General features: G+C 42.4%; 1 protein-coding gene across 2 annotated transcripts in view; it reads right to left on the reverse strand.

Annotated features, from left to right (window-relative positions):
• Positions 1-26845, reverse strand: part of adam22 (ADAM metallopeptidase domain 22) — a 308389-nt gene that overhangs the window by 81070 nt on the left and 200474 nt on the right. For both annotated transcript variants that reach the window (XM_060900250.1, XM_060900249.1), the window contains exons 11-15: positions 15189-15355; positions 14980-15064; positions 14763-14853; positions 10464-10515; positions 2298-2397 (exon numbers count right to left, since the gene is read on the reverse strand). In XM_060900250.1, the coding sequence (XP_060756233.1) occupies positions 2298-2397; positions 10464-10515; positions 14763-14853; positions 14980-15064; positions 15189-15355 (495 nt within the window). The remainder of the gene's footprint in view (positions 1-2297; positions 2398-10463; positions 10516-14762; positions 14854-14979; positions 15065-15188; positions 15356-26845) is intronic.

Here is a 26845-nt window from a genome sequence, read left to right on the forward strand (position 1 = left end):
CCTCCAGAACCAACCAGACTCAGGCCAACCGCCATAGAAGACCTGCACACGCTTTCCGCCCTGGGCAGCGTGTTTGGCTGTCCACTAAGGACCTTCCACTGCGGGTGGAGAACCGCAAGCTTGCTCCTCGCTACATTGGCCCCTTCAAGGTGGTGCGCAGGGTGAACCCTGTCTCCTACCGGCTCCAGTTGCCCCGGACTCTGAGGATCAACCCCACTTTCCATGTTTCCCTGTTACGGCCCGTACTGACGTCTACGTATGCCCCTGCCCCTAGGAACCCCCCACCCCCCCGCATCTTCCAGGGGCAGACTGTGTTCACTGTGAATCGCCTGCTTGACTCCCGCCGGGTCCGCGGCGGGTTGCAATATCTGGTGGACTGGGAGGGCTATGGTCCTGAGGAGCGCTGCTGGGTTCCTGCTCGGGATGTCCTTGATAAAGAACTATGTCGGGACTTCCATTCGGCCCATCCGGATCGCCCTGGGAACATCAGGAGACGCTCCTAGAGGGGGGGGTCCTGTTAGGACTAGGACTGTTTTGGCCTCTAGAGGCCGCTGTTATTTCCTTTTCATGTCGTGTTTATTTTGGCCTCTAGAGGCCGCCACTGTTCCTGTGTTTTGTGTTTGTGTTAATTGCCTAATTATCTTCACCTGTGTCCTTAATTAGTTTGTCTATTTATACCCCTGAGTTCAGTCCTTTTGTCACGGAGTCTTTGTGCTGTTATGTTTATCTCCAGTTTCCTTTGTACTGTGTTTTTTGATCTTCTTAGCTTTTGAATTTTTGCACTTTGCTTTTCTTTTGGATTATACTCTTTGGTGTTTTTTTTTGTCTTTTGTTTTGCCCTGTATATAGTGTATATAGTTTAAATAAACCTTTTGATTCTTTTTCTACTTCCGCCTCACGCCTCTGCATTTGAGTCATCCCCCTGGTGGCCTAGTGGGGGTTTGCTGGATTATCACACCAACGAACCAGGTTCGAATCCCAGCAAAACCCTAACAGCGAGGTATCGTTTTCGGTCGGGTTTGTTTGTGTTTGTTAATGATGTTATGGGAAAACAGCTGGACCAATCTTCATGAAACTGGGCATTGGTCTCAAATAGAACCTTCAACATTTTGGAGGTCATCCAGTCAAGGTCAAGGTTTTTGTGGCTACTGCTTCATATAGAAGCGATAGCCGCTATGTCATCATGCTGTAAGAATTTAAGTGTGTAACAATCGTGCAGTACGGTGTGCTCTGATTGGCTGAGAGCAGTAAGCAGTACAGTGTGTTCTGATTGGCTAAGAGCAGTACAGTGTGTTCTGATTGGCTGAGAGGAGTACGGTGTGTTCTGATTGGCTGAGAGCAGTACGGTGTGTTCTGATTGGCTGAGAGCAGTACGGTGTGTTCTGATTGGCTGAGAGCAGTACGGTGTGCTCTGATTAGCTGAGAGCAGTACGGTGTGCTCTGATTGGCTGAGAGCAGTAAGCAGTACAGTGTGCTCTGATTGGCTGAGAGCAGTAAGCAGTACAGTGTGTTCTGATTGGCTGAGAGCAGTGTGGTGTGTTCTGATTGGCTGAGAGCAGTAAGCAGTACAGTGTGTTCTGATTGGCTGAGAGCAGTACAGTGTGTTCTGATTGGCTGAGAGCAGTACGGTGTGCTCTGATTGGCTGAGAGCAGTATGGTGTGTTCTGATTGGCTGAGAACAGTAAGCAGTACAGTGTGTTCTGATTGGCTGAGAGCAGTATGGTGTGTTCTGATTGTCTGAGAGCAGCAAAGAATCAGAACCATGTTTATTGACCAAGTATGTTCACACACAAGGTCAAAATCAAGGTCAAGGTCACCAAAAAGGTCAAAAAAAATTTTTTTTACGATATATTCCTTCATATTCATCATAAATGCTACCAGGCGAGGTTTGTTTTGCCTGGCAACACTTGTTAGTACTGGGATGGGAGACAGCTTGAGAACACCAGGTGCTGACACAGGAGGGACTTCGACTTTGACTATTATGACCGTGACATATTTGACATTTCAGTATTACAGCATTGCAGTTCACAACAGCTTGTATTATTCAGGTCAAAAAGCCTACCGAACCCTATTAGTATCTGTGATCAGTATCAGTTCAGCTCAGTCGGGGGTTCCACTGCATGGAGAGGCAAAAAAACCCAACAACCTGCGATTTGTTACAGTGCTCATTTGCATACTGCTGCCTTGTGCATCATCAATATTACAAAAGCCATTATCGCCGTAATGATCCTCAAAATGATATACTGCGGAGTCTTATCTTTGAACACGAGTGTGATACGGCTGGAGAAAAAGCTCACCTTGAAGGGTTTGTTGAAGAGACACGATCCACCGCCACTGTACAGGAAGTTGTGGTACTCCTCGATGTTACAGTCGGAGAATCTCTTGGGTAGATAAAAGCTAAAAAAAAAAAAAGGCAAAAACCCACAGAGAGATATTATGATGAGCTGACTGGACAAATGGTCTTAAATGCCTGTTTACATCTGTGGCTACAGTATAACGTAACCATGAGGGTGTGTGTACTGTTCCAGCAGTACGTCGTATGTAAATACATTCTGTGTATTAACTCAGCGTTGTAACGGGACATTTTAAAAGTGTAACTCATCTATAATTCCTGTACAATGTACCATATGTGTTGTAAAGCATGCAAAGCCAAAAAAAAAACAAAAAAGAGCGATGAAGATCAGTCTGTAGTGTTCACAGTCAGAATACTAACAGGGACAATAAATGCACAGTATGTGTATCTGTTTCATAAGTGGGTGTGGCTTACACCAGGTTTATATTTTTGTTATTAAATAAGAATCCTACTACTACTACACCAGTAAACACTAGAAAACCCTGGAAAAAAGGCTAGAGGCAGAAATCCTGCTTCTCTCATCTGCATAAATTCGGCAATGATAACGTGCAATAAACAGAATTCACTGGATATGATCAATCGCGCGCTCTGATTGGCTACTCTGCCACTAGGATATCAGCTCATATACCGTGAGTAAAGAAAAACAAAATGGCAGAGCGTGTTGCTGAACCAACCGAGGAAGAAATAAAAATTCTACACGAAAACAAACGCCCCCAAAATACAAAAAGAAGTGACAAAATATGGGATGAAGGTATTTGATGGTAAGAACGTATAATTTATTATTTTTCAAGAATTATTATATTATCGCATTTTTCACAAATTGCTCCTGTCATTTCACTGGTTTGCTTACCTTCTAAGCAGAAATGATTTTGTCGGACATTTTGTGTCAAGTTTTATTTATTGAATTTGCAAAAAATTAAAAATGCTCTGTTTCTAAAAATCTAGTGAATGTGGATAGAATAAAACAGTTATTCCACTCAATCTCATCGTACACGGCTTATAGCCGACTTGGTGTTACGCGCCTCGTCAGCTATCGGCTCATGTACGACTCGATTTCATGGAATAACTATTAAATGTATAAGCGTGATGAGGATACAAATTTGCAATTGCAACACTAAGATAAAAGGAGACCTCTTTTTCAACAGATCTGAAATGTGTAAATCCTGTATTACTAATATAACTAATATATGGATTAATATTTACAGTATATGATTGTACTGTAATATTTAGGTTTAAATGTATAAGCTTGTGAAATACACACACACAAAGTCACGCAAAATAATGCTTACTATAGCTACAAATACTAAGCAAAGTCAGAGCGATTAAATAAGAATAACATGTGAAGTGTAGAAATGTAGCTGGTTGCTGTGCGTCTTTAGCTCCAGGACCCAGACAACAGGATGGACTCATAATGCATCACTATTCACGTGCGTCTCCAGTGTGGTTAGCATTAGGCTCGGGCCGTCAATCTCAATCTCATTAGAGACTACTCGGTCTGTCATGTCATGATCGCTAGCTGTGAGTCAGAAAGCCTGCTCCACAAATACGGCGCGTTCGCCAGGACTATAATGCACAGCACTCAGTGCTCTGAACGCTCGCCAAATCACACTCCGTCTCCCTCTTCCTCTTCTCCTCACACTCTTCAACATCACCACTGTCTCATTTCACCTCCACTCAATGTCTCTAAAACGCCACATGTACAGAGTTTCTATCCTCAAAGCCAGACTGCATAACTAGTGTTTAAGAGTGTTTATCTGTCTTTATAGTGACTTCATAGTGTTAATAACAGTGTTTAATCGTGGTTTAGTCTTTAGCACTGTTTATCTATCTGTCTATCTCTCCTGTTCTCTTCATCTGTCTCTCTGTTCTATTTGTGTCTCTGTTTTGCCATCTGTCTGTCTCTCCTGTTCTCATCATCTGTCTCTCTGTTCTGCCATCTGTCTGTCTCTCCTGTTCTCTTTATCTGTCTCTCTGTTCTGCCATCTGGCTGGCTGTCTCTCCTGTTCTCTTCATCTGTCTCTCTGTTCTATTTGTGTATCTGTTCTGCCATCTGTCTGTCTCTCCTGTTCTCTTTATCTGTCTCTCTGTCCTGCCATCTGTCTGTCTCTCCTGTTCTCTTTATCTGTCTCTCTGTCCTGCCATCTGTCTGTCTCTCCTGTTCTCTTTCTCTGTCTCTCTGTTCTGCCATCTGTCTGTCTCTCCTGTTCTCTTTCTCTGTCTCTCTGTTCTGCCATCTGTCTGTCTCTCCTGTTCTCTTTATCTGATTCTCTGTTCTATTTGTGTCTCTGTTCTGCCAGCCGTCTCTCTCCTGTTCTATTCATCTGTCTCTCTGTTCTACCATCTGTCTGTCTCTCCTGTTCTGTTTATCTGTCTCTCTGTTCTGCCATCTGTCTGTCTCTCCTGTTCTCTTTATCTGTCTCTGTGTTCTGTTTGTGTCTCTGTTCTGCCAACTGTCTGTCTCTCCTGTTCTATTTCTCTGTCTCTCTGTTCTGCCATCTCTCTATCTGTCTCTCTGTTCTGTTTGTGTATCTGTTCTGCCATCTGTCTGTCTCTCCTGTTCTATCTGTGTCTCTGTTCTGCCATCTGTCTGTATCTCCTGTTCTATTTCTGTGTCTCTGTTCTGCCATCTGTCTATCTCTCCTGTTCTATTTCTCTGTCTCTCTGTTCTGCCATCTGTCTGTCTGTCTCTCCTGTTCTCTTTGTTTCCAGTCTGTTCTTTCTGTCCTGCCTGTCTGTCTGTCTTTCCTGTCTGTCTGTTTGTCCTGTGTTGCCTTATAAGGAATGTTCTACGTTTACTGTAATAACAGCACAATAACAGTTTCGCTCATGGGACACACTTTCATTAAAATTGTAATTAGAATTAAATGTATATAATTTATAGGCTACTTGTTTTTGTATTATTAAGTGAAACAGGATAATAACTATACATAGTGAACAATAATAAATATAATAACTTGGTAAACTGGACTGTCACTTCCACCACTGTAACATAATCCTAAATACCCCCACTTTGATTTAAACAAACAAACAAACAAACAAAAAAAGTAGGCGGGGTATAAATGACTGCTTGATTCCTTATTGGGAGAAAGGAACAAATCCCGCCCACTATATTTATAAGGACTTTAGGAATTTTCATAATACTTTAGTTTAAGGATCCAACACAAGTGACAAATAACACGCTGTAAATCTGCCAATTACAGTATATTTATAATATTATAATATCATTTCAACTGATCTTATTAACAGATTTTTTTTTTTTTACTGAACTTTGAATGAGCCACTTGGGTCGAACCCCTGAGCAGAAGTATTGCTTGAGAAGCTACAAGCACAGGGTGAAGAGCACAAAACCACGGACATATTTGAACACTTTTCAGCCAACGTGCTCAGCCCACGGTCATGAGTCAAGCTGTCACGAGTTCAGTGAGTTCTGGATCCAGCACAGATTGCTCTGTGGCATCGAGTTGAGTGAATTCCATATACCATTACCATTCTGTGAATTCCATACATATACACTCGCTGACCACTTTATTAGGAATACCTGTGCACCTGCACCTTCATGCAATGGGCACCTCGCCAAAACTGGATGGAATTTTGACAGCTTGATTGCTTCCTTGAATGGGAATGGAATCACACAGATGAGTTTTAAGCTTCGATCAGGGATCCTTGTCAAGATCCCAATTAACCAACATTCCATCAAAACGATGAGCTGCTGGCAAAATAAATAAATAAATAAATAAATAAATAAATAAAAACAACAACAAACAAGAAAACGATAAGAACTAAAATGAAAAAAGACTGCAGAGAAAAAATACAGAGGGCTCTGAAGCGCGCTGTATCTTTGCCCATCTCTGTGGTTCGATTTGTTAAGGTGGAGCATTGAGGCTCGGCCAAAATGCTATTGGATGGAATGAGGAGGGCGTAGATGACTGACAGCCCTCCCTCAAGCAGCTGATTAGGGTCACGGCCAAGCTTCTGCTCACCTGCTGTTCCCATTCGGGATTGAGGGGAGACGAGAAAGGTGTTAAAAGAGACGAGTGAACATATACACACACATGGACAAGTACACACACACACGGACAAGTACACACACACACGGACAAGTACACACACACACACACTCTGACACTGTCACAAGCATGTCCACATTGCAGCGTTACAGAGACCACTAGAGACGTCATACTGTAAATACAATAATCAAATGGCTTACAGGATAGTGTCCTCATACAATTAAATTCCAGAATTATTGGCACTCTTTATAATTTAAAAAAGAAAAACTAGACATACACTACCATTCAAAAGTTTGGGGTCACCCAGACAATTTTGTGTTTTCCATGAAAAGTCACACTTTTATTTACCACCATAAGTTGTAAAATGAATAGAAAATATAGTCAAGACATTTTTCTGGCCATTTTGAGCATTTAATCGACCCCACAAATGTGATGCTCCAGAAACTCAATCTGCTCAAAGGAAGGTCAGTTTTATAGCTTCTCTAAAGAGCTCAACTGTTTTCAGCTGTGCTAACATGATTGTACAAGGGTTTTCTAGTCATCCATTAGCCTTCTGAGGCAATGAGCAAACACATTGTACCCAGTGGCGGCTGCTGGTTTTTAAAACAGGGGAAGCCCATTTTACGCATTCATCGTAAAACCTGTAGGCCGGATATCAAAGCATAGAAAAGTGTGCCCCATTAGCACAGTGAACTAGACAACCCTACCTGGTGGCAGAAAGTATTTTTGCTTGTACATTTCATGTTATAGTCTGGCTTGCCAGGCTAGTGCCTCATATCCTTAATCAAAAATATCAAACATCCAAAAATCACTGGCTATTCAACGAAGAGCCTTGAACATCATACCCTGATATGCAACACAGAGTCTTTAACACAACACCCAGCTGTGCAACACATCCTTGAACATCTTCTGCAACACAGTCTGGAAATTCATAACCAGGTAGGCTATGCAACACACAGAACCTTGAATATTATACCCAGGTATAACCTATAACACAGAGCCCACCATTCTCTTAACATTACTGAACAATATACACACTTCAGATTCATGAACATGAACACTATTTATACACAAATTCTGCCCTCCGCTCCTTTTCCAGAAAATGGTCTGTGACCCTGTCATACCAGCTGGTTGTGCTTTCCAGAGACTTCACCAATTTCTGTGAGCAGCTAGCACTGCAGATCCCAATAAGGCTCAAGCTAGCCTACAACCAGATTGAACTACAAATGAAATAAACGAGTGAATTCACGAATGATCAAATTGATAGAATGAATGAAAGTTAACGGAGCACAACGAGTAATATTTACATTTATTTACAGAGTAATGTACAGAGACATCAATGAGAAGAACCGTTTATATGAAAAGAAATTCGGACAGCACTTTGGCACACAACTACACTTTCTCGACATCCGCTAGGGACTGACTGATCATACTTCCGTGTTCCTCGCCGAAGTACCGCCCTCCTCATGTCTTTCAAACACTACCTCCTTTATCCTTTATCAGCCCGGCTTCTTGTCCCTCCCACTGTCTCGTTTAGTCCCAGAGAAGCCCGGCTTCCCTGGAAGTGACGATTTTGTTGATTTTAACCAATAACAACTAGCCGAAATTGGCTGTTCAGAGCCGTCTCGTAGACTGCAACGGATACCCGGCTGCCAGTCAGTGTTGCCAGATACTGTTGACATTTTCCATCCCAAAATATGTTCAAAACCCGCCAAAATGCACTTAAAACCGCCCAATCTGGCAACACTGCTGCCAGCCCATAGAGCCCATTGAAATAAGAAAGATTACAGCCTGGCAGCAAAGGTGATTCTCGTAGCGAACTGCAAGTTCGTCAGACATCACTCAAATAAGTTACAGGATAGTTATGAACATAAATACAATCTTGGGCATATATTATGTTATGCAAGTTATTGTTTTAATGAGAATTCAACGTCGTAGACGCCGCAGTTTGGGGAGAGAATTTTAGGGGAAGCTCGGCTTCCCTTGTTGTCTCTGAGAAATCGCCCCTGATTGTACCATTAGAACACTGGAGTGATAGTTGCTGGAAATGGGCCTCTATACACCTATGGAGATATTGCACCAAAAACCAGACATTTGCAGCTAGAATAGTCATTTACCACATTAGCAATGTATAGAGTGGATTTCTGATTAGTTTAAAGTGATCTTCATTGAAAAGAACAGTGCTTTTCTTTCAAAAATAAGGACATTTCAAAGTGACCCCAAACTTTTGAACGGTAGTGTATAATGAAGGACACAGTCATTCATTCATTCATTCATTCATTCATTCAATGAGCGATATATTTTGAGCTTTTTATTTCTTCAAAAAATTCTAATAAATTCAGTGAAACCTTCCCTGGAATTTTGCTATACATTTTTGAGGAAGATGCATTATTGTCTGAATATTCTTCTTCTTTTGGCAGCTCCTATTAGGCATCGCCACAGCGGATCGGTTCCGCGTATTTGATTTGGCATAGGTTTTACACCGGATGCCTTTCCTGACATAACCCTTCCTAATCTATCTGGGCTTGGGACCGGCACCGAGTACACACTGGCTTGTACAACCCCAGTGACTGGGTATTTTACCTAATCTGCATGTCTTTGAACTGTAGGGGAAACAGAAGCGCCTAGAGGAAACCCACACAGATACAGGGAGAACATGCAAAGTTCACGCAGAAAGGCCCCTGTTGGCCCTGGGGTTCGAACCCAGAACCTTCTTGCTATGAGGCGACAGTGCTAACCACTAAGAGTGGGTGGCACGGTGGTGTATTGTCTGAATGGAAAATGTAAATATTTAACAGTTATTCCACGAAATCGAGTCGTACATGAGCTGATAGCCAAGTTGGCTATAATCTATGTAAGACGAGATTGAGTGGAATAATGGTTTTATTCGATCCACATTCACTGGATTTTGAGAAACGGAGCATTTTTATTTTTTGCAAATTCGATAAATAAAACTTTATACAAAACATACGACAAAATCATTTCCGCTTAGAATGTAAACAAACTGGCAAAATGACAGGAGCGGTTTGTAGAAAATGCTATAATAATTCTTGAAAATTAAAAAAAAAATGATACGTTCTTACCATCAAATACTTTCATTTGATATTTTGTTGCTTTTATTTTTTTTTTGTATTTTTTGAGGTTTTGTTTTCGAGTCGAGTTTTTATTTCGTCCTCAGTTGGTTCAGCAATACACTCTGCCATTTTTTCTTCTTCTTCTTCTTTACGGTTTTTTTTTGGTGGTTGGCAAACCAACTTAAAGGTGCATTACTGCCACCAACTGGGCTGGAGTGTAGAACAGGCAATATTGGGGGGGAAAAAACTATTATTTTATCTATTTCTGTTTCTTTTAAATATTTGATGAAGTGATGTATCTGACTTGATGTGCGCCACCGTTTTGTTTTCCTCTACTCACGGTATATGAGCTGATATCCTAGTAGTAGAGTAGCCAATTAGAGCATACGATTGCTCATATCCAGTGAATGTGGATAGAATAATGGCGTATATGCATATTTTGCATTCATCTTTTCTCTCTCTTGAAGGGTGCCAACAATTCTGGAGTTAATTATATATCTTTTTGGCAAAATGTATATTTTGTAAACATGTGGGTAAGATCTACATAAGACTCCATGGTGGCCTCTAAGGGACAAAACACACACAGAATATAAAAACACTTTTTTTTTCATGAAAACTAGATCAGGCTTGTTGTCGCATCAAAAAGCAACAGAAGACTCAACGTCTTCCTTCTAGAAGTTTCTGCGATATTCAGAAACTCGGGTTTTTTATAAAACAGCTTAATGATGCAGCAGGAAAGCTGTTTTACAAAAATCCATTCTGTATTTACAGTATAAACGCAAAAGAATATATTGCACTCGTGCCACCTGGTGATCACGTCTGAAGAATAAGTGTCGTACTTCACACTAAGGTGGCATGGTGCTTATTTTTTCATACAGTGTGTAAATAACACTGTGACATCATGACCTGAATCAAAATGAATGCTCGTAAAACAAGGAGGGTGCACATATATTTGTTTGAATGTTTCTGCACCGTATGTCTTTGTGTATGCATGTGTTCTTGGGAAAACGTACTTAATTAGTAACTTACCCAACATCATCCATTATACAGCCAGACCATTTATCATCGCACTTGCACTCTCCTGTGAAAAAAAACCCCCAAACCTAGATGTTATTTAAGAGATATAAAACTTCAGAACATTATAAAATACTTCTGAGTGATAACTTTCCAGTTAACACATCATCCTCTAATAATCTGCATATCAGACTTGTATTCGGTTTATATGGTTCAAATGAAGAGATGAAAACGCAATACGCTTGCCATTCAGGTGATTAACGTAATGAGAATAGCGTTGATGGGAAACTGGAAAATATGGCTGCAAAGTATAAACTAGCTAAACCGATTCTAACACTTCAGCTCGCTAGCACATAGCCATTAGGATGTTCACATAAACAACACAATGGCCTGAAACTGTTAGGGTAGTATCTCACTGGGCTGTGACAGCCCGCGACTAGTTGGAGACACAATTGCGATAAAATATGCGAATTAGTGACAATTTTCACTTGGAATCACACTGAATTGATATTCGCATATTTTACCACAATTGTTGTGTCTCCAACTAGTAGCAGGCTGTTGCAGCCTGGCTTTCCCTCGGCAGGCAGGGAAGTAAAGGAAGCCTCACGGAAACTGACTTGAGAAGGGGTCGCGACGGCTTTGCGACGCATTTGCGGCTATTTTGAGAGAAATTTTGTCGCACGAATTTTTTGAACATGTTCAAAATTTCAGCGACGAAGGAGCGACACTTTGCGAGGAAATTGAGAAGCCCCGCGGATGTTTCAAGACACTTTTGAAACTCTCTCGCGAATGTCGCTCGCAGTTTGTTGCAAGCTGTCGCAGCCCAGTGAGATACTGGCTTTGGCAACATTATAATTTTTCCCGGTTTTCTTCTCATCTCATCTCATTATCTCTAGCCGCTTTATCCTTCTACAGGGTCGCAGGCAAGCTGGAGCCTATCCCAACTGACTACGGGCAAAAGGCGGGGTACACCCTGGACAAGTTGCCAGGTCATCACAGGGCTGACACATAGACACAGACAACCATTCACACTCACATTCACACCTACGCTCAATTTAGAGTCACCAGTTAACCTAACCTGCATGTCTTTGGACTGTGGGGGAAACCGGAGCACCCGGAAGAAACCCACGCGGACACGGGGAGAACACGCAAACTCCGCACAGAAAGGCCCTCGCCGGCCACGGGGCTCGAACCCGGACCTTCTTGCTGTGAGGCGACAGCGCTAACCACTACACCACCGTGCCGCCCGCCAATATTATTATTATCATTATTATTATTATTATTAATACACATTCCTTTCAGGTGTTCAATGCATCTTCCTCTTTCAAAATTCTCTCAAAATCTTCCGTATTTAACGAAGAAAACCTGGCGGCCATGTTTGTTTACAAATTGTCACAGTTGCTCGCTAGTGCGGATGTTTTACGGGCAAAGTAGCTTAAATAGTTTATCTTATGGCATTTTCAATTCACTGCGACAGTTTACTGCGGGCGCCACCGGCAAACAAAGAAATACTTGTGAGCATGTGCAGCAGAAAACTTTTTCACTGAATATGCACATCAGCTCTGACGTGTGAAGTCATGTTGTCTTGACAACCATGCAATATCGTAAACCATATTCAACGCTCATTCTCCATCGGGTAGAGTGACGTAATACATGTAGGATAAGCGATATGCTAACAATATTCCATGCTATCAAACCAAATGAATGAAACCCGCTAGAAGGGAATAGAATACGTTTTTATTCCATCGAAAAAGTGTCCTGTGCTTTATTGGGCCATACTGAGAAACCTGAATACTACATCACAACTCGTGAACTTGAAGCTATCCTAAAAATGGTCTCATCTCATCTCATTATCTCTAGCCGCTTTATCCTTCTACAGGGTCGCAGGCAAGCTGGAGCCTATCCCAGCTGACTACGGGCGAAAGGCGGGGTACACCCTGGACAAGTCGCCAGGTCATCACAGGGCTGACACATAGACACAGACAACCATTCACACTCACATTCACACCTACGCTCAATTTAGAGTCACCAGTTAACCTAACCTGCATGTCTTTGGACTGTGGGGGAAACCGGAGCACCCGGAAGAAACCCACGCGGACACGGGGAGAACATGCAAACTCCGCACAGAAAGGCCCTCGCCGGCCACGGGGCTCGAACCCGGACCTTCTTGCTGTGAGGCGACAGCGCTAACCACTACACCACCGTGCCGCCCCCTAAAAATGGTAAATGTTAAAATGTTTATAGTGGAGTGAAGCTCCATACTTAAGAGAATATGGTAAGGCATCGATCTGATTTTTTTATGGCTTTTGTAACCATACGAGGTCCATAATACGTACGAATGACCACCACAGGAAACCCGATTGTAAGTGCAAGGCGATGTCTCTCATAAACCCTTGGCCACCAGACAATGAAATTTGTATCTTTATTTACATATGACAGATTTTTTTTTTAAATCCAACACTTATTTTTAATTTGCTAATTAAAAAAAATTTTTTACGAACCCATTTTACACTCATCGGGAGCTCTGCTTTTAGACAGTACCTAATACAGTGGTGCTTGAAAGTTTGTGAACCCTTTAGAATGTTCTACATTTCTGCATAAATATGACCTAAAACATCATCAGATTTTCACACAAGTCCTAAAAGTAGATAAAGAGAACCCAGTTAAACAAAGGAGACAAAAATATTATACTCGGTCACTTATTTATTGAGGAAAATGATCCAATATTACATATCTGTGAGTGACAAAAGTATGTGAACCTCTAGGATTAGCAGTTAATTTGAAGGTGAAATTAGAGTCAGGTGTTTTCAATCAATGGGATGACAATCAGGTGTGAGCGGGCACCCTGTTTTATTTAAAGAACAGGGATCTATCAAAGTCTGATCTTCACAACACATGTTTGTGGAAGTGTATCATGGCACGAACAAAGGAGATTTCTGAGGACCTCAGAAAAAGCGTTGTTGATGCTCATCAGGCTGGAAAAGGTTACAAAACCATCTCTAAAGAGTTTGGACTCCACCAATCCACAGTCAGACAGATTGTGTACAAATAAATTCAACACTATTGTTACCCTCCTCCGGAGTGGTCGACCAACAAAGATCACTCCAAGAGCAAGGTGTGTAATAGTCAGCGAGGTCACAAAGGACCCCAGGGTAACTTCTAAGCAACTGAAGGCCTCTCTCACATTGGCTAATGTTCATGAGTCCACCATCAGGAGAACACTGAACAACAATGGTGTGCATAGCAGGGTTGCAAGGAGAGCCACTGCTCTCCAAAAAGAACATTGCTGCTCATCTGCAGTTTGCTAAAGATCACGTGGACAAGCCAGAAGGCTATTGGAAAAATGTTTTGTGGACGGATGAGACCAAAATAGAACTTTTTGGTTTAAATGAGAAGCGTTATGTTTGGAGAAAGGTAAACACTGCATTCCAGCATAAGAACCTTATTCCATCTGTGAAACATGGTGGTGGTAGTATCATGGTTTGGGCCTGTTTTGCTGCCTCTGGGCCAAGACGGCTTGCCGTCATTGATGGAACAATGAATTCTGAATTATACCAGTGAATTCTAAAGGAAAATGTCAGGACATCTGTCCATGAACTGAATCTCAAGAAAAGGTGGGTCATGCAACAAAACAACGACCCTAAGCACACAAGTTGTTGTACCAAAGAACGGTTAAAGAAGAATAAAGTGAATGTTTTGGAATGGCCAAGTCAAAGTCCTGACCTTAATCCAATCGAAATGTTGTGGAAGGACCTGAAGCGAGCAGTTCATGTGAGGAAACCCACCAACATCCCAGAGTTGAAGCTGTTCTGTACGGAGGAACGGGCTAAAATTCCTCCAAGCCGGTGTGCAGGACTGATCAACAGTTACCGCAAACGTTTAGTTGCAGTTATTGCTGCACAAGGGGGTCACACCAGATACTGAAAGCAAAGGGTCACATACTTTTGCCACTCACAGATATGTAATATTGGATCATTTTCCTCAATAAATAAATGACTAAGTATAATATTTGTGTCTCATTTGTTTAACTGGGTTCTCTTTATCTACTTTTAGGACTTGTGTGAAAATCTGATGTTGTTTTAGGTCATATTTATGCAGAAATATAGAAAATTCTAAAGGGTTCACAAACTTTCAAGCACCACTGTAAATTTAGTATTTTAACTCACATTAGTTAACTAACGTGACCCAAATACCAACACCAATCTGCATCATGAAAAACAGCATCCAAGAGTTATCCAAGTTAATCATTTAAAAAGGCACTTTTGAGTGCATGGCTACTTTAAAATAAACCAAGCAGTTATAGCCATATCATACCATTTAGTATTCTCTTCTTGTCAGAGAAAATGCCAATGTTCTGTCCCAGTGACTGTGCCAGCGTGATGGCCATTTCTTCTGTTTTTCCATACTGAGGAAAAAAAATATGGAGGTTTAGACCTTAAAATGCACAGTGTTCTAGTTCTATACAGGCCAACTGTCATTTAGAGTACGTTACTGAAATGCACTATTTTTTATCACACTCTTGAACAGTTACCTCATTAACCCCTCCCCCTTTAGTCAGTGAACACACCCCTCCCATATACGAGGCTCCACCCCAGCTGCTGTGGAAACGGTTGCCCCTGGAGACACAAACGGAATTTATTAGTTGTGGCCTTTGGCTTCATCATAAAACAAACGGCTGGCATTAGTTGTGCTCCGTGTGACACAAGACAACCGTGTGAGTGTGTGAGAGTAGAAACCTACGAGAACAGATGGACAGAGTCGCTCTTTTCCTTAATGAAGTCACGTCTGTACTTCATGAACTCCCGCAGTGTGATCATCGGGTCATCGTTTATGTTGAACCTGTTGTCCGCTGCCCAGGTTTCCATGGCAACAAGAACAATACGGGTGTTCAGTTGCTCCTTGAAAATCTAAAGATAAAAGTAACACTTACAAAATACACCCATAAACATCTCAGATTTGGAAACATTTTTCGTTAGTGCTGGAGGCTACTTTTAATGAATACTTGGTGGAAGTCAAGTTTGAGTTTAAAACTCAAAATACAAAGCAATCAATTGTGCCCATTCAGTGCCCATGTGCTGCACTCAAAATTGACAGGCAACATCACTTGTCCTGACTGGCCGGATGTTGTTGGCGATCCACATTTCCACATTTGGTGGAACCCAACACTGGTCATCACCCTGACACCACCATCCGTACAGTGAAGCACGCTGGTGGTAGCATCATGTTGAAAATTACCCTTTGCCTCTTGGCTGCTTGTCTTAAAAGTTCAAGGGGACGGGGCAAGAATACTTATCCAAGCTGCCATGTACTGTAGGAAATTGAACAAACTGCTGTTTTTCTCCTGAGCAGATATTTTCTTGTCACTGAATGTGTGGATATTTTTAAATGTTATGAATATGAAAAGGTTTGGATGTAAAATAAAAATAAATCAATGACACCATTTTAGAGGAAATGCCACCTGTTGTCCAGATTCTGGTTAAGCATTATTTAAAGTGCATATTCTGGACCAATTTCGGGGTTTTTTTTATATGAAAGTATGTCCCTTTACACACTCATCCAGAAGGGTAATTTTGCACAAGGCCATCTGTCTACAGCAGAAAAAAAAAACACGTCTGGAAAAATGCCAAGGGAGTCTGGAGCCAGATTCGTGACGTTATCTGCGGAAGCGCCAGCAGGCTGCGCGAGCTTGCACGGTTTCAGTGCACAGCCTGTGTAGACCAAGCGCTCCCATTTCTCTCTCATTGTCCGGTCTTTTGGAAAACGATGAGTACTAATCCCATCAAGATTGGCATTGCGACACCCTCCTACAATACATCTGTTAACCATTTTAATAATTACGTGATAACTTTGAAGAAATTTGCAGAAAACCACCAGGTCGTTTTCTCATAAACAAACCAGTGCTGGCGTAGGATTCAGAAGGAGGCGTCCCGCACGCGACGTCACAAAAATCAATGTTTGCCGGGAAATCCAAATGCCAAGTTTTTTCAGAGGCAGACCAGTTCGCCTCAAATGTCTTGATTTCAACTGAATTTTTCTGGTATTGCGCAAGGTAAAAAAATTGCAGAGAATGCAGAATGTTACACATATTTGACCAAAGTTTAATATAAAATAGGAGAATTACATTGATCTTGCTCCTGAATTTACCCGTGGTATGCACTTTAAGGCCCTGGTCACACTACAGGTTTGTGTATACTTGCCGATGAAAAATTGGTAGCATCACCACCAATCGTGCACCACACAGCGAATGTTCTTTGAGCTTTACGAGTTGTTTTTTGGTGTGTCGCCGCCTTGCGAGTGGCCAAAATCATCGCAAAAATTTTCAGTGCGTGCATTGAAATTTGGTGGCAATGTTTTCGTCAGCAAACTAAGCGTTGAATACTTGCAGATGGGTTTGGGAAGATTTCCCGAAGCTCAGGGAATCTTCGTCGAGCCTTTTGAGATGTATTTGTCTCGAATCCATGTCCCCAGTGCTCGCGGGAGCCTCATGAACACAGCGGCTCAGCATAGCCGAACCTTTGCTGAGACTTAAAAAGTGCATTTACATTCGGGGATCCTTCAGGGCGTGTTTTGGGGGCTCTTGGGACTCAGTTGTTATGGGAAACACCTGATGCTGATTTGAGCGCAATCAGTACGCGCATATAAGGACGCTGTTTTCACAGAAACTTTGCGAAGCATTCTGTCAGGTGTGTGGTGGTAGACGGAAGTATGTGTAGGAAGAGTGTTTATTAGCAGGCGTGATATTTACAAAAACAAAACACAAATGAAAGCAAAGTCATAAAGCAGATTATTATTATTTAATATTTTTGGGGGGCTTTTTGCACCTTTATTAGATAGGACAGTGTAGAGACAGGAAATGAGCGGGAGAGAGAGAGACGGGGAGGGATCAGGAAATGACCTCGGGCCGGAATCGAACCTGGGTCCCCGGATTTATGGTGTGGCGCCTTATCCACCTGAGCCACGACGCCCCCTAAAGCAGATTATTTAACCAGTGTCATAAACATGGCTAGAAACAAACGTGACGGTGATGATGCTAAAACTTCACAAAGTCTCTGTGAAAACAGCGTCCTTGTATGTGCATGCTACTTGCGCTCAAATCAGCATCAGGTGTTTCCCATAATGGCTGGGTCCCAAGCGCGTGCACAATGCGTTCTGTGAGCGAGTGCGGCTGCTCAAGCTGCGCCAGACTCAAGTGCGTGAAGACATGACAGTCAAGTGTTCACCTGCTGTGTGACCATAACTTTCAGCTCGCCTGTATATCACCGAGTATCACCACCAAAACTCCTCGTTTTCATCGATAACCCATCGCAGAGCATCACAAGCTGTACTGTGACCGTAGTTTAAGATTAACAAGATTAAAGTTCAAGTTAATAATGAAGCTATGCATTCTCCATTTCATAACCTTATTCTGCAAAATACCTTTATTTTTCTGAGTCAGATATTCATGTATAAATAAATATAAAAGAGCAAAATCCTCCACTAAGGCTAGACTACAATCCTTATGTCAAACAAAATGGATTCTACATGGACTGTAGAGTAATTTCATCTCATCTCATCTCATTATCTCTAGCCGCTTTATCCTTCTACAGGGTCGCAGGCAAGCTGGAGCCTATCCCAGCTGACTACGGGCGAAAGGCGGGGTACACCCTGGACAAGTCGCCAGGTCATCACAGGGCTGACACATAGACACAGACAACCATTCACACTCACATTCACACCTACGGTCAATTTAGAGTCACCAGTTAACCTAACCTGCATGTCTTTGGACTGTGGGGGAAACTGGAGCACCCGGAGGAAACCCACGCGGACACGGGGAGAACATGCAAACTCCTCACAGAAAGGCCCTCGCCGGCCCCGGGGCTCGAACCCGGACCTTCTTGCTGTGAGGCGACAGCGCTAACCACTACACCACCGTGCCACCTGTAGAGTAATTTTAGAAATAATATTCCATGCATGTTGGAATATTCCAGAACTGTGTCTGTATGACAGGTTAATTTAAGTTGCAAAATTTGAGATATGGTTTAAATCATTTAACATCCATATTAAACTGATGATATTTTTTACAAAGCGTTTGTGCTGGAGTTGTGAGCCACATAAGAGAGGCCTGTTAAAGTTTGTCATGAATTACTGGCCTGCGTCTGTGGAGCATTGTGGCAGAACACCTACTAAAAGTAACTGGTTTATATCCATTTATCTGGCAGACCAAGAATGAAACGAATCAAACTAAATCTAAGCCACAAATCCGACATCCATTCGCTTGGCTTTGTTTTCTGTTTGCTGTTCAAGCCGCCATTTTGGCGCTGCTGTTGACATACTGTGAAAATACCACCTGTCTTTGTGTCTTGCACCAGGGATGAGAGTGTGTGTGTGTGTGTGTGTGTGTGTGTGTGTGTGTGTGTGTGTGTGTGTGTGTGTGTGAGTGTGAGTGAAAGAAAAAGGTAGAGGAGAGACATTTTCATATGAAGTCTAGTTGTAATTCTCAAGAGCAAACACTCAGGCAGATCGAGTTGCCCATGAGGCCTGTTCCTATTTCAGCTGCATGAAAATATGAGCTGATGAAGTCTGAGTGAATAAAGATTGATGGTTTTTTTCAACCTGAGTGAAGGTTATAGAAAATGCGTATGCGTATAGTAAAAAATAGCCAGCCATCTGGGAATTATATATTCATAGTATGATAAACTGCATCAATACGTCATCGTATATACACGTGGATCATCCTACAATTCGGGGTACATTTCGCGTCTCCAAGATAAACCTTTTATTATTTTCCACAAAAGAAATCTTTACTGAATCGGTTTTGAACAATAATGCAAATTATGACAAACTTTCACCAATAGCAGTGCTTGATGTACATTTTAGACCCAATTTATTCATAAAACATTAACTAAACGACTCCCGCCCCTCCCCCCACATTATTGGCCGTCTTCGACTCCTGATTCATCCATTCAACTCAAATAAACATGAAGTGATTCAGGCCAAGTTTACATTAGACCGTATCTGTCTCGTTTTCTTCGCGGATGCACTGTCCGTTTACATTAAAACGCCTGGAATCCGCCAGGGTCCACGTATTCAATCCAGATCGTGTCTGGTCCGGTGCTGTGTAAATATTGAGAATACGCGGATACGCTGTGCTGAGCTCTAGCTGACGTCGTCATTGGACGACGTCACTGTGACATCCACCTTCCTGATTCGCTGGCGTTGGGATCACACACACACAGCGGCTCAGTCCCGAATCACTGCTTGTGCCCTTCACTCGCGCGCTCTGTGAGCTGCGCAGGGCCGGAGTGCGCACCCTCCAGAGGGCACTTGCTGTTCAGGGCAGAGTGATTTGGAGCGCAGGAGGAAGCGCTGAGCTGCACTGAGGTTTATTTACACATTTCAACCTCCTTCAGGCGCTTAAACTCAGTGAGAACATGAACATCACAGCCAGGTGTGTTTATCTGCTGGAGAAGGTGTTCACTTGCCATCCTTCCACTTGCAAGTGGTGAGTGACTTGCGCATGCCCGATATGCACTGGGATCATGTGAAGTGCCGTCTAATTAGTCATGTGATTAGCGTATCCGTGTATTGGCGTTGCTGTGTGCACGCGAATCGTGTATTGGTGTTGCTGTGTGCACGCGAATCGTTTTAAAAACGTTAATCTGATGATCCGCTGATTCGAAATAATGTAAACAGGGCCTCAGTCTAACAATCTGTTTTTGGGGGCTTATTCTATTAACTGTTATAAAACCAAGTGGACAGAAAGTCTATTTTCTGTATTATGTGCAATTTCAATCATAAAAAAAATATATTTTTTATCCGTCCCAATGCTCTCGTCAACTCTGTTATCAAACCGCATAAAATCCACAAAGATGCTTAATAACACGCGTGACACCTGCACCGAGAGACGTCACTTCCTCTGGCAGGAAACTTCAGAAAGGCAGTGAGGCATGTTACATTTCTTCTTTCATTCATTTGAACAAAATGTTGAGGAAACGCCAACAGTCGATTAATTATTCGTCAAATCTGTTATTGTGATACTGGAGTGAATCTCGCTCTTTTTTTTTTAAAAACAATAATATGATTAAAACCCATAAAACTCTGTTTTTATGCATGCCGTGTGGCAGCGAGTTTGAGGAGTTAAGACACAAAAATGGTGGGAAATGTCAACTCTGTTGTGGTCAATTCTGCCCAGTTTAACGGTAACAGAGTTGACTGACACATACTTGCCAACCCTCCCAATTTCGGTGGGAGGCTCCCGATTTTAGCCTCCGTCTCCTGCCTCCCAATCGTATTTGTTAAAAATTGGATAATCTACAGGTTTGGGGAAATCCCTGCCGCCAAGTTAAAAATACTCCCGATTATGTCCAATCAGAATCGTATGAGAAACACTGCTGACGTCAACTGATTTTTAACCAATCAACGAACAGAACGACAGTCACTTCCGTAATGTAGGATTCACCCAGGCTGTCCGACATTTTTTACAAGCAGTCATTCATCATGGCCACTAAACCCAATACCAAACGGCAAAAATATGAATGCAAATACCAGGCTGCATGGGAGAATGAATTTCCATGGATAAGCAAATGTTCGACCAGCCAGACCAACGCATTTTGTAAAGGTAAGACTACAAAGCGATTAATTTATCCCAATCTTACGGTGGGGTAAAAGCAGGTAAATTACATATTCTTCAAAACTACAATAGGTCATTCACACCCTTTTATGTAAATTCTTAATGTTATTTTTTATTAAAAATAGTTGATCATTTGTACGTGTGTATGTAACAAGTACTTATGAGACATTGAAATTAACTTAAGATTTATATTGTTTTGTATTTTTTTGTAGTAAGAAGTATAATTAAATTGCATATACAGTAGGATCTGCACCTCTGTATAAACAAAATATATTTATCATATTTAAATGTTTTTAACTCTTGAGAATTTCTTTTTTGCAGTTGTGTTGCAGAAATTTTATTCTTGGTGCTATTTTGAATTTATGTTTGAAAGTTTTAAGTGAAAGTTTACAAGTGAAATTACAAACCCAATTCCAGAAAAGTTGGGACGCTGTGTAAACTGCAAATAAAAACAGAATGTGATAATTTGTAAATCATGGAAACCCTATATTTCATTGAAAATAATACAACCCCAATTCCAAAAAAGTTGGGACGTTGTGTAAGCTGTAAATAAAAACAGAATGCGATAATTTGCAAATCATGGAAATCCTTTATTTCACTGAAAATAGTACAAAGACAACATATCAGATGTTGGAACTGAGAAATGTTATTGTTTTTTGAAAAATATATGCTCATTTTGAATTTAATGCCAGCAACACATTTCAAAAAAATTGGGACAGGGGCATGTTTACCACTGTGCTGCATCACCTCTACTTTTAACAACATTCTGTAAACATTTGGGAACTGAGGAGACCAACTGCTGTAGTTTTGAAAGACAAATGTCCCATTCTTGCCTGATATACAGTTTCAGTTGCTCAAGTTTGGGGTCTCCTTTGTCATATTTTGCACTTCATATTGTACCAAATGTTTTAAATGGGAGACAGATCTGGACTGCAGGCAGACCAGTTTAGCACATGAACTCTTTTACTATGGAGCCATGCAGTTTTAATGTGTGCAGAAAACAGTTTGGCATTGTCTTGCTGAAAGAAGGAAGGCCTTCCCCAAAAAAGATTTTGTCTGAATGGCAGCATATTGCTTTGAAACATGTATATATCATTCAGCATTAATGAAACCTTCCCAGATGTACAAGCTACCCATGTCATGTGCACTAATGCACCTTCATACTATCACAGATGCTGGCTTTTGAACTGTGCACTGATAACAAGCCAGATGGTCCCTTTCCTATTTAGCCTGGAGGACATGATGTCTAGGATTTCTAAAAATAATTTCTAATTTTGATTCATCAGACCTTGGGACAATTTTTCACTTCGCCTCAGTCCATCATAAAAGAGCTTGGGCCCAGAGAAGGTATGGGTCTGGGAAGGTGTGAAAACCATCACAGGCCACAATACAAAGACCAGAGTCGTTGAGGGGACAGTGGAGAGGGCGAATGAGTTGAATGACTTTTTCAATTGCTTCAACCAGCCCACGTCCCCCCCACCCTCTCCCTCACTGCAGCCATCTCTCCTTCTTCCCTCAACACGCCTCCACCCAGTCATCACAGCAGCCCCCTCCTCCCCCACCTCAACACAGACTCCTCCATGCATTACTGCAGACCAGGTCAGAGGTCAACTGAGGAAGCTTCACCCCAGGAAAGCAGCAGGCCCGGACAAGGTGTGTCCCCGACTACTGAAGACCTGTGCTGCTGAACTGGGTGAACCACTCCAACGCATCTTCAACCTTAGCCTGCAGCTGGGGAGAGTGCCCACCCTTTGGAAGACATCATGTATCGTTCCAGTTCCCAAAAAGAATCGGCCCAGCGAGCTGACCAACTTCCGACCTGTGGCACTCACTTCACATCTGATGAAGATGTTGGAGCGGCTCTTCCTCAGCCTCCTCAGACCCCAGGTACAACATGCCCAGGACTGTCTGCAGTTTGCGTACCGGGCAGGTGTCTGCGTGGAAGTCGCCATCCTCTACCTGCTACACCAAGCCCACTTGCATCTGGATAAGGGAAATGGCACAGTGAGGATCCTCTTCTTGGACTTCTCAAGTCCCTTCAACACCATCCAGCCCCTACTGCTTCAGGACAAACTGAACAGGATGCGAGTGGACCCCTGCCTGGTCACCTGGATCTCCAGCTTCCTCACTGACAGGCCGCAGTACGTCAGGCTGAAGGACATCACGTCTGACACTGTGATTAGCAGCACTGGCGCACCCCAGGGCACGGTGCTGGCCCCTCTTCTCTTCACCCTGTACACCGCGGACTTCTGCTACAACTCGGAGCTGTGTCACATTCAGAAGTTTGCTGATGACACAGCCATCGTTGGGTGTATCAGTGACGACAGAGAGGAGGAGTATAGGAGCCTGGTGAGGGACTTTGCTGTGTGGTGCAACAGGAACCATCTGCAGCTCAACACCTCGAAGACCAAGGAGCTGGTCACTGACTTTGGGAGGTCCAGACCAAGGTCACGACCAGTTCTGATTGAGGGAGTCGAGGTGGAGGCTGTGGATTCCTATAAGTACCTCGGGCTGTGGCTGGACAGCAAGCTGGACTGGACTTGCAACACCAAACACTTATACAGGAAGGGACAGAGCAGGCTATACTTCCTTAGGAGGCTGCGGTCCTTTAACATCTGCAGGAAACTCCTGTGGATGTTCTATCCGTCTGTGGTCGCCAGTGTCCTGTTTTACACCGTGGTGTGCTGGGGGGGGCAGCACATCCAAGAAGGACACATCCAGGCTGGACAAACTGATCAGGCGGGCCGGCTCTGTGGTTGGCATGAAGCTGGACTCTCTGTTGACGGTGGCAGAGAAGAAGTCTATGGACAAACTATTGAACATCATGGATGATGCCAGTCACCCTCTGCACACCGTCATCAGCAACCAGAGGAGCCTGTTCAGTGACAGAATGCTCCTTCCCAAGTGCAGGACGAACAGACTCAAAAACTCCTTTGTCCCTCACGCCATCAGACTGTACAACTCCTCTCTGGGGGGAGGAGGGGTAACAGGAGGACAGAGGATGGGAAGGAGCAGTAGCCTAGCCTAACAATAAGCAATACTGGACAATGTGCAATATAAAGTGCAATATCTCTCCTGCCGCCGCCCCCCCGTCTCTTTTTTTCCCCCTCCTTCCCCCCTCCCCCTTCCTCTCTTCCCCATATCTTATTCTTTTTATATTTGTATATGTAAATACTTAATTTATTTTAATTTATCTAGAAGTTTTCTCTATTTCTTTTCTCTGTTTATCTGTAATGATGCTGCTGGAATCTTAATTTCCCTGAGGGAACCCTCCCAAAGGGATCAATAAAGTTTTATCGAATCTAATCTAAGGTGGCAGTGTTTCTGGATATTGTGTATATATGGTTTTAACTTGCATTTGTGGATGCAGTAATGAACTGTTTTCACAGATGATGGTTTTCTGAAGTGTTCCTGAGCCCATACAGTGATTTCCACTACAGACACGTCTGCTTTTAATACAGTGTCACCTGAGGGCCTGAAGATCACAGGCATCCAATGTCAGTTTTCAGCCTTGTTTCTTGCATACAGAGATTTCTCCAGATTCTCTCAACCTTTCAATGATATTATGTACCATAGATGATGTGATCCCCAAATTCTTTGCAATTTTACATCGAGGAACGTTATTCTTAAATTGTTGCACTGTTTGCTCATGCAGTCTTTCACAGAGTGGTGAACCCCTCCCCATCTTTACTTCTGAGAGACTGAGTCTCTCTGAGATGCACTTTTTATACCCACTCATGTTACTGACCTGTTGCCAGTTAACCAAATTAGGGTTTTTTTAAGCATTACACAATTTTGTCAGTCTTTTGTTGCACCGTCCCAACTTTTTTGAATTATGTTGCTGACATCAAATTCAAAATGAGCATACATTTTTCAAGAAACAACAATATTTCTCAGTTTCAACATTTGATATATTGTCTTTATACAACCCCAATTCCAAAAAAGTTGGGACAAAGTACAAATTGTAAATAAAAACGGAATGCAATGATGTGGAAGTTTCAAAATTCCATATTTTATTCAGAATAGAACATAGATGACATATCAAATGTTTAAACTGAGAAAATGTATCATTTAAAGAGAAAAATTAGGTGATTTTAAATTTCATGACAACACCACATCTCAAAAAAGTTGGGACAAGGCCATGTTTACCACTGTGAGACATCCCCTTTTCTCTTTACAACAGTCTGTAAACGTCTGGGGACTGAGGAGACAAGTTGCTCAAGTTTAGGGATAGGAATGTTAACCCATTCTTGTCTAATGTAGGATTCTAGTTGCTCAACTGTCTTAGGTCTTTTTTGTCGTGTCTTCCATTTTATGATGCGCCAAATGTTTTCTATGGGTGAAGGATCTGGACTGCAGGCTGGCCAGTTCAGTACCCGGACCCTTCTTCTACACAGCCATGATGCTATAATTGATGCAGTATGTGGTTTGGCATTGTCATGTTGGAAAATGCAAGGTCTTCCCTGAAAGAGACGTTGTCTGGATGGGAGCATATGTTGCTCTAGAACCTGGATATACCTTTCAGCATTGATGGTGTCTTTCCAGATGTGTAAGCTGCCCATGCCACACGCACTAATGCAACCCCATACCATCAGAGATGCAGGCTTCTGAACTGAGCGCTGATAACAACTTGGGTCATCCTTCTCCTCTTTAGTCCCAATGACACGGCGTCCCTGATTTCCATAAAGAACTTCAAAAAAACTGATATTGTATTCACAATAGAACATAGACAACATATCAAATGTCAAAAGTGAGACATTTTGAAATTTCATGCCATATATTGGCTCATTTGAAATTTCATGACAGCAACACATCTCAAAAAAGTTGGGACAGGGGCAATAAGAGGCTGGAAAAGTTGAAGGTACAAAAAAGGAACAGCTGGAGGACCAAATTGCAACTCATTAGGTCAATTGGCAATAGGTCATTAACATGACTGGGTATAAAAAGAGCATCTTGGAGTGGCAGCGGCTCTCAGAAGTAAAGATGGGAAGAGGATCACCAATCCCCCTAATTCTGCGCCAACAAATAGTGGAGCAATATCAGAAAGGAGTTCGACAGTGTAAAATTGCAAAGAGTTTGAACATATCATCATCTACAATGCATAATATCATCAAAAGATTCAGAGAATCTGGAAGAATCTCTGTGCGTAAGGGTCAAGGCCGGAAAACCATACTGGGTGCCCGTGATCTTCGGGCCCTTAGACGGCACTGCAGCACATACAGGCATGCTTCTGTATTGGAAATCACAAAATGGGCTCAGGAATATTTCCAGAGAACATTATCTGTGAACACAATTCACCGTGCCATCCGCTGTTGCCAGCTAAAACTCTATAGTTCAAAGAAGAAGCCGTATCTAAACATGATCCAGAAGCTCAGACGTCTTCTCTGGGCCAAGGCTCATTTAAAATGGACTGTGGCAAAGTGGAAAACTGTTCTGTGGTCAGATGAATCAAAATTTAAAGTTCTTTATGGAAATCAGGGACAGTGTGTCATTCGGACTAAAGAGAAGAAGGACGACCCAAGTTGTTATCAGCGCTCAGTTCAGAAGCCTGCATCTCTGATGGTATGGGGTTGCATTAGTGCGTGTGGCATGGGCAGCTTACACATCTGGAAAGACACCATCAATGCTGAAAGGTATATCCAGGTTCTAGAGCAACATATGCTCCCATCCAGACGACGTCTCTTTCAGGGAAGACCTTGCATTTTCCAACATGACAATGCCAAACCACATACTGCATCAATTATAGCATCATGGCTGTGTAGAAGAAGGGTCCGGGTACTGAACTGGC

Source organism: Neoarius graeffei, chromosome 19, assembly GCF_027579695.1.
Source record: "Neoarius graeffei isolate fNeoGra1 chromosome 19, fNeoGra1.pri, whole genome shotgun sequence".
NCBI classification, from domain to species: domain Eukaryota; kingdom Metazoa; phylum Chordata; class Actinopteri; order Siluriformes; family Ariidae; genus Neoarius; species Neoarius graeffei.